This window comes from Gobius niger (genome assembly GCF_951799975.1).
Source record: "Gobius niger genome assembly, contig: SUPER_10_unloc_1, whole genome shotgun sequence".
Lineage (NCBI taxonomy): Eukaryota > Metazoa > Chordata > Actinopteri > Gobiiformes > Gobiidae > Gobius > Gobius niger.
The window spans coordinates 220361-229314 of NW_027639332.1; the positions used below are offsets into that span (position 1 = coordinate 220361).

The 8954-nt window shown below is 50.7% G+C and overlaps 1 protein-coding gene across 1 annotated transcript in view; it reads left to right on the forward strand.

Moving 5' to 3' along the window:
* LOC306969768 (rho GTPase-activating protein 27-like) overlaps positions 1 to 8662 on the forward strand; it is a gene marked incomplete at its 3' end in the record, with an annotated part of 69192 nt that extends 60530 nt beyond the window's left edge. Inside the window, exons 18-22 of the mRNA XM_079582985.1 lie at positions 2680 to 2793; positions 3739 to 3915; positions 5751 to 5885; positions 7527 to 7632; positions 8485 to 8662. Coding sequence (XP_079439111.1) covers positions 2680 to 2793; positions 3739 to 3915; positions 5751 to 5885; positions 7527 to 7632; positions 8485 to 8662 — 710 coding nt within the window. The remainder of the gene's footprint in view (positions 1 to 2679; positions 2794 to 3738; positions 3916 to 5750; positions 5886 to 7526; positions 7633 to 8484) is intronic.
* Positions 8663 to 8954: the final 292 nt, after the last annotated feature.

Sequence of the window (8954 nt, forward strand, 5' to 3'; positions counted from 1 at the left end):
CAGGTATGACAGTGATGTTCCTCATGTATGACAGTGATGTTCCTCAGGTATGACAGTGATGTTCCTCAGGTATGACAGTGATGTTCCTGGTATGACAGTGATGTTCCTCATGTATGACAGTGATGTTCCTCAGGTATGACAGTGATGTTCCTCATGTATGACAGTGATGTTCCTCATGTATGACAGTGATGTTCCTCATGTATGACAGTGATGTTCCTCAGGTATGACAGTGATGTTCCTCAGGTATGACAGTGATGTTCCTCATGTATGACAGTGATGTTCCTCATGTATGACAGTGATGTTCCTCAGGTATGACAGTGATGTTCCTCATGTATGACAGTGATGTTCCTCATGTATGACAGTGATGTTCCTCATGTATGACAGTGATGTTCCTCATGTATGACAGTGATGTTCCTCATGTATGACAGTGATGTTCCTCATGTATGACAGTGATGTTCCTGGTATGACAGTGATGTTCCTCATGTATGACAGTGATGTTCCTCAGGTATGACAGTGATGTTCCTCAGGTATGACAGTGATGTTCCTCATGTATGACAGTGATGTTCCACATGTATGACAGTGATGTTCCTCAGGTATGACAGTGATGTTCCTCAGGTATGACAGTGATGTTCCTCATGTATGACAGTGATGTTCCTCATGTATGACAGTGATGTTCCTCATGTATGACAGTGATGTTCCTCATGTGTGACAGTGATGTTCCTCATGTATGACAGTGATGTTCCTCAGGTATGACAGTGATGTTCCTCATGTATGACAGTGATGTTCCTCATGTATGACAGTGATGTTCCTCATGTATGACAGTGATGTTCCTCATGTATGACAGTGATGTTCCTCATGTATGACAGTGATGTTCCTCAGGTATGACAGTGATGTTCCTCATGTATGACAGTGATGTTCCTCATGTATGACAGTGATGTTCCTCATGTATGACAGTGATGTTCCTCAGGTATGACAGTGATGTTCCTCAGGTATGACAGTGATGTTCCTCATGTATGACAGTGATGTTCCTCATGTATGACAGTGATGTTCCTCATGTATGACAGTGATGTTCCACATGTATGACAGTGATGTTCCTCAGGTATGACAGTGATGTTCCTCATGTATGACAGTGATGTTCCTCATGTATGACAGTGATGTTCCTCATGTATGACAGTGATGTTCCTCATGTATGACAGTGATGTTCCTCATGTATGACAGTGATGTTCCTCATGTATGACAGTGATGTTCCTCATGTATGACAGTGATGTTCCTCATGTATGACAGTGATGTTCCTCATGTATGACAGTGATGTTCCTCATGTATGACAGTGATGTTCCTCAGGTATGACAGTGATGTTCCTCATGTATGACAGTGATGTTCCTCATGTATGACAGTGATGTTCCTCATGTATGACAGTGATGTTCCACATGTATGACAGTGATGTTCCTCATGTATGACAGTGATGTTCCTCATGTATGACAGTGATGTTCCTGGTATGACAGTGATGTTCCTCATGTATGACAGTGATGTTCCTCATGTATGACAGTGATGTTCCTCATGTATGACAGTGATGTTCCTCATGTATGACAGTGATGTTCCTGGTATGACAGTGATGTTCCTCATGTATGACAGTGATGTTCCACATGTATGACAGTGATGTTCCTCATGTATGACAGTGATGTTCCTCAGGTATGACAGTGATGTTCCTGGTATGACAGTGATGTTCCTCATGTATGACAGTGATGTTCCACATGTATGACAGTGATGTTCCTCATGTATGACAGTGATGTTCCTCATGTATGACAGTGATGTTCCTCAGGTATGACAGTGATGTTCCTCATGTATGACAGTGATGTTCCTCATGTATGACAGTGATGTTCCTCATGTATGACAGTGATGTTCCTCAGGTATGACAGTGATGTTCCTCATGTATGACAGTGATGTTCCTCATGTATGACAGTGATGTTCCTCAGGTATGACAGTGATGTTCCACAGGTATGACAGTGATGTTCCTCATGTATGACAGTGATGTTCCTCATGTATGACAGTGATGTTCCTCATGTATGACAGTGATGTTCCTCAGGTATGACAGTGATGTTCCTCATGTATGACAGTGATGTTCCTCATGTATGACAGTGATGTTCCTCAGGTATGACAGTGATGTTCCTGGTATGACAGTGATGTTCCTCATGTATGACAGTGATGTTCCTCATGTATGACAGTGATGTTCCTCATGTATGACAGTGATGTTCCACATGTATGACAGTGATGTTCCTCATGTATGACAGTGATGTTCCTCAGGTATGACAGTGATGTTCCTGGTATGACAGTGATGTTCCTCATGTATGACAGTGATGTTCCACATGTATGACAGTGATGTTCCTCATGTATGACAGTGATGTTCCTCATGTATGACAGTGATGTTCCTCAGGTATGACAGTGATGTTCCTCATGTATGACAGTGATGTTCCTCATGTATGACAGTGATGTTCCTCATGTATGACAGTGATGTTCCTCATGTATGACAGTGATGTTCCTCATGTATGACAGTGATGTTCCTCAGGTATGACAGTGATGTTCCTCATGTATGACAGTGATGTTCCTCATGTATGACAGTGATGTTCCTCATGTATGACAGTGATGTTCCTCAGGTATGACAGTGATGTTCTTCTGTTCCAGCCTCCAGAGGCTCCTCCTCAGACTCGGACCAGAGACGAGTGCGACATAAACTCAGACGTTTCCTCCAGCGACGGCCGACACTGCAGAGCGTCAAGGAGAAGGGCTACATCCGAGGTGTGACTCCTCCCCCCTCTCTGTGACTCCTCCCTCTGACTCCTCCCTCCTCTCTGTGACTCCTCCCTCTGACTCCTCCCTCCTCTCTGTGACTCCTCCCTCTGACTCCTCCCTCCTCTCTGTGACTCCTCTCTGTGACTCCTCCCTCCTCTCTGTGACTCCTCCCTCCTCTCTCCACGCCCTGTGACTCCTCCCTCCTCTCTGTGACTCCTCCCTCTGACCCTGCTCTGTGACTCCTCCCTCCTCTCTGTGACTCCTCCCTCTGACCCTGCTCTGTGACTCCTCCCTCCTCTCTGTGACTCCTCCCTCCTCTCTCCTCTCTGTGACTCCGCCCTCTGACCCCGCCCCTCTCTCCGCAGACGCCGTGTTCGGCTGTCACCTGGACACGCTCTGTGACTCCTCCCTCCTCTCTCCTCACCCTCTGACTCCTCCCTCTGACCCCGCCCTCTGACCCCGCCCTCTGACCCCGCCCCTCTGACTCCTCCCTCTGACCCCGCCCTCTGACCCCGCCCTGTGACCCCGCCCTCTGACCCCGCCCTCTGACCCCGCCCCTCTCTCCGCAGACGCCGTGTTCGGCTGTCACCTGGACACGCTCTCTGACTCCTCCCTCTGACTCCTCCCTCCTCTCTGTGACCCCGCCCTCTGACCCCGCCCTCTGACCCCGCCCCTCTCTCCGCAGACGCCGTGTTCGGCTGCCACCTGGACACGCTCTGTGACTCCTCCCTCCTCTCTCCTCTCTGTGACCCCGCCCTCTGACCCCGCCCTCTGACCCCGCCCTCTGACCCCGCCCCTCTGACCCCGCCCTCTGACCCCGCCCCTCTCTCCGCAGACGCCGTGTTCGGCTGTCACCTGGACACGCTCTCTGACTCCTCCCTCTGACTCCTCCCTCCTCTCTGTGACCCCGCCCTCTGACCCCGCCCTCTGACCCCGCCCCTCTCTCCGCAGACGCCGTGTTCGGCTGCCACCTGGACACGCTCTGTCACCGGGAGAACGCGCCCGTGCCGCGCTTCGTGCAGAAGTGCGTGCGTTTCGTGGAGCGCCACGGCCTGGACACGGACGGGATCTACCGCGTGTCGGGAAACCTCGCCGTGATCCAGCGGCTCAGACACAAGGCCGACCACGGTAAGCCCCGCCCCTCAGGAACCCCCCGCCCCTCAGGAACCCCACGCCCCTCAGGAACCCCCCGCCCCTCAGGAACCCCCGCCCCTCAGGAACCCCCGCCCCTCAGGAACCCCCCGCCCCTCAGGAACCCCCCGCCTTTCAGGAACCCCCCGCCCTTCAGGAACCCCCGCCCCTCAGGTCCACTCTACAGTGTGTAGGGTGTAGAGCCCAGAGGCCAGGAGGGCGTTTATAAACCAATAAAACAATCTTAACATCAACGGCAAAGTGAACCGAGAGCCAGTGCGAGAGGTCGGGTCTTTATTAACACGTCTCAGAGGAACACCTGGACCTGGAGGACGGCTCATGGTCGTGTTGGGGTTGTGTTGGGGTCACCCCGGGTCACGTTGGGTCACCCTGGGTCACGTTGGGTCACCCTGGGTCACGTTGGGTCACCCTGGGTCACGTTGGGTCACCCTGGGTCACGTTGGGTCACCCTGGGTCACGTTGGGTCACCCCGGGTCACGTTGGGTCACGTTGGGTCACTCTCTTACAGAGGAACACCTGGACCTGGAGGACGGCTCGTGGTCGTGTTGGGGTCGTGTTGGGTCACGTTGGGTCACGCTGGGTCACGTTGGGTCACGTTGGGTCACTCTCTTACAGAGGAACACCTGGACCTGGAGGACGGCTCGTGGTCGTGTTGGGGTCACGTTGGGTCACGTTGGGTCACGCTGGGTCACGTTGGGTCACGCTGGGTCACGTTGGGTCACTCTCTCTTACAGAGGAACACCTGGACCTGGAGGACGACTCGTGGTCGTGTGGGGGTCACGTTGGGTCACGTTGGGTCACCCTGGGTCACGTTGGGTCACGTTGGGTCACCCTGGGTCACGTTGGGTTGTGTTGGGGTTGTGTTGGGGTCACGTTGGGTCACGTTGGGTCGTGTTGGGGTTGTGTTCGGGTCACCTCGGGTCACGTTGGGTCACCCTGGGTCACGTTGGGTCACGTTGGGTCACCCTGGGTCACGTTGGGTCACGTTGGGTCACCCTGGGTCACGTTGGGTCACGCTGGGTCACGTTGGGTCACGTTGGGTCACGTTGGGTCACGTTGGGTTGTGTTGGGGTTGTGTTGGGGTTGTGTTGGGGTCACGTTGGGTCACCCTGGGTCACGTTGGGTCACGCTGGGTCACGTTGGGTCACGCTGGGTCACGTTGGGTCACGTTGGGTTGTGTTGGGGTTGTGTTGGGGTCACGTTGGGTCACCCTGGGTCACGTTGGGTCACGTTGGGTCACCCCGGGTCACGTTGGGTCACGTTGGGTCACGTTGGGTCACCCCGGGTCACGTTGGGTCACGTTGGGTCACCCCGGGTCACGTTGGGTCACCCTGGGTCACGTTGGGTCACGTTGGGTCACCCCGGGTCACGTTGGGTCACCCCGGGTCACGTTGGGTCACCCCGGGTCACGTTGGGTCACCCCGGGTCACGTTGGGTCACCCCGGGTCACGTTGGGTCACGTTGGGTCACGTTGGGTCACGTTGGGTCACCCCGGGTCACGTTGGGTCACCCCGGGTCACGTTGGGTCACCCCGGGTCACGTTGGGTCACTCTCTTACAGAGGAACACCTGGACCTGGAGGACGGCTCGTGGTCATGTTGGGTTGTGTTGGGGTTGTGTTGGGGTCACGTTGGGTTGTGTTGGGGTTGTGTTGGGGTCACGTTGGGTTGTGTTGGGGTCACGTTGGGTCACGTTGGGTCACCCCGGGTCACGTTGGGTCACCCCGGGTCACGTTGGGTCACGTTGGGTCACGTTGGGTCACGTTGGGTCACGTTGGGTCACCCCGGGTCACGTTGGGTCACTCTCTTACAGAGGAACACCTGGACCTGGAGGACGGCTCGGTGCCGGAGGTCCATGTCGTGACTGGAGCCTTAAAGCTGTTCTTCAGGGAGTTACCGGAGCCGCTGTTTCCCTTCAGCGAATACGACAAGTTCATCACCGCCATCCGTGAGTACAAGTACTTCTAACTACTGCTGTGAGTACTGCTGTGAGTACTGCTGTGAGTACTGCTGTAAGTACTCCTGTAAGTACTCCTGTAAGTACTAACTACTGCTGTAAGTACTGCTGTAAGTACTGCTGTAAGTACTCCTGTAAGTACTCCTGTAAGTACTAACTACTGCTGTAAGTACTGCTGTAAGTACTGCTGTAAGTACTCCTGTAAGTACTAACTACTGCTGTAAGTACTGCTGTAAGTACTGCTGTAAGTACTCCTGTAAGTACTAACTACTGCTGTAAGTACTAACTACTCCTGTAAGTACTGCTGTAAGTACTGCTGTAAGTACTAACTACTGCTGTAAGTACTGCTGTAAGTACTAACTACTGCTGTAAGTACTGCTGTAAGTACTCCTGTAAGTACTGCTGTAAGTACTTCTGTGAGTACTGCTGTAAGTACTAACTACTGCTGTAAGTACTAACTACTGCTGTAAGTACTGCTGTAAGTACTAACTACTGCTGTAAGTACTGCTGTAAGTACTGCTGTAAGTACTGCTGTAAGTACTTCTGTGAGTACTGCTGTAAGTACTAACTACTGCTGTAAGTACTAACTACTGCTGTAAGTACTGCTGTAAGTACTAACTACTGCTGTAAGTACTGCTGTAAGTACTGCTGTAAGTACTCCTGTAAGTACTGCTGTAAGTACTGCTGTAAGTACTGCTGTAAGTACTAACTACTGCTGTAACTACTGCTGTAAGTACTAACTACTGCTGTAAGTACTGCTGTAAGTACTGCTGTAAGTACTGCTGTAAGTACTGCTGTAAGTACTGCTGTAAGTACTGCTGTAAGTACTTCTGTAAGTACTCCTGTAAGTACTGCTGTAAGTACTGCTGTAAGTACTAACTACTGCTGTAAGTACTGCTGTAAGTACTAACTACTGCTGTAAGTACTTCTGTAAGTACTGCTGTAAGTACTGCTGTAAGTACTCCTGTAAGTACTGCTGTAAGTACTGCTGTAAGTACTGCTGTAAGTACTTCTGTAAGTACTCCTGTAAGTACTGCTGTAAGTACTGCTGTAAGTACTTCTAACTACTGCTGTAAGTACTGCTGTAAGTACTAACTACTGCTGTAAGTACTCCTGTAAGTACTAACTACTGCTGTAAGTACTGCTGTAAGTACTAACTACTGCTGTAAGTACTGCTGTAAGTACTGCTGTAAGTACTGCTGTAAGTACTAACTACTGCTGTAAGTACTGCTGTAAGTACTAACTACTGCTGTAAGTACTGCTGTAAGTACTAACTACTCCTGTAAGTACTCCTGTAAGTACTGCTGTAAGTACTCCTGTAAGTACTCCTGTAAGTACTCCTGTAAGTACTCCTGTAAGTACTCCTGTAAGTACTGATAGCAGTAGTACTTATGGCAGTAGTACTGATAGCAGTAGTACTTATGGCAGTAGTACTGATCGCAGTAGTACTGGTGGCAGTAGTACTGATAGCAGTAGTACTTATGGCAGTAGTACTGATAGCAGTAGTACTTATGGCAGTAGTACTGATAGCAGTAGTACTTATGGCAGTAGTACTGATAGCAGTAGTACTGATCGCAGTAGTAGTAGTCATAGTATTTGTAGTAATAGTAATATCCGTCCTGTGTTTTCCAGAATTGTCCGATTACTCCCAGAGAGTTTCGTACATAAAGGACCTGGTCCAGACGCTTCCTCTGCCCAATCACAGCAGCATGGAGCTGCTCTTCAGACACCTACGCCGGTCAGTACTGCACTACTGCAATACTGCAGTACTACACAGTACTACAGTACTACACAGTACACACCCTCAGTACTGAAATACTACACAGTACTGCAATACTACACAGTGCACACAGCATGGAGCTGCTCTTCAGACACCTACGCCGGTCAGTACTGCACTACTGCAATACTGCAGTACTGCAATACTACACAGTGCTGCAGTACTACACAGTACTACACAGTAATGCAATACTACACAGTGCACACCCTCAGTAACCGTAACCGTCCTCTATCGTTGCCGTCCTTGGGGAAGCGGCCACGAGGGGTCAAATGTAACTCTTACAGACCACATGTCACATACAAAATGGCCGCCAGTGACTAGGTCAGGTGTTATACTTCCCCCTGATGGGAAAGGACCTCCCACCAGGAAGTACCGTTAGTTCAATGGTAGTTCAGCCGGAAAGTTCACATTTTACATAAATGATCCATGAAATGATCAGTGTTCAAATCAAAAACATACACAAAGGAAACACAAAGCAAAGTTAAACCGGTTTCCCCCGGCCACAGCCTAAGATTTTAAAATGGCCGACAAAGACCACGCCCCTTCCTTTCTCACCATGTGGTCCAGGTAAATGTCTGAGTAAATTAATAAACACATTTTAAATGGACAATGTGATATAATTATTAACTCAAACATGAATCAGGGGTTATTATTGGCTGGTGTTTATGCAAATGAGACAAACAAAGCAAAGTAACCGTCCTCTGCCGTCGCCGCGGTAACCGTCCTCTGCCGTCGCCGCGGTAACCGTCCTCTGCCGTCGCCGCGGTAACCGTCCTCTGCCGTCGCCGCGGTAACCGTCCTCTGTGGTTGCAGGGTGGTGGACCATAAGGAGCAGAACCGCATGTCTGTGCAGAGTCTGGCCATCGTGTTCGGCCCCACGCTGCTCCGCCCACAGGTGGAGTCCAACCTGACGGTGCACATGGTGTTCCAGAGCCGCCTGGTGGAGCTGATGCTGCAGGAGCTCGTCAGCATCTTCCCCCCGCCAAAATAAGAGAAGGACACGCCCTCCCCAGGTCCTGTAGTACAGGTGACCCTTTAGTACAGGTGACCTTTAGTACAGGTGACCTTTAGTACAGGTGACCCTTTAGTACAGGTGACCTTTAGTACAGGTGACCTTTAGTACAGGTGTCCTTTAGTACAGGTGACCCTTTAGTACAGGTGACCTTTAGTACAGGTGACCTTTAGTACAGGTGACCCTTTAGTACAGGTGACCTTTAGTACAGGTGACCTTTAGTACAGGTGACCTTTTAGTACAGGTGACCCTTTAGTACAGGAGACCCTTT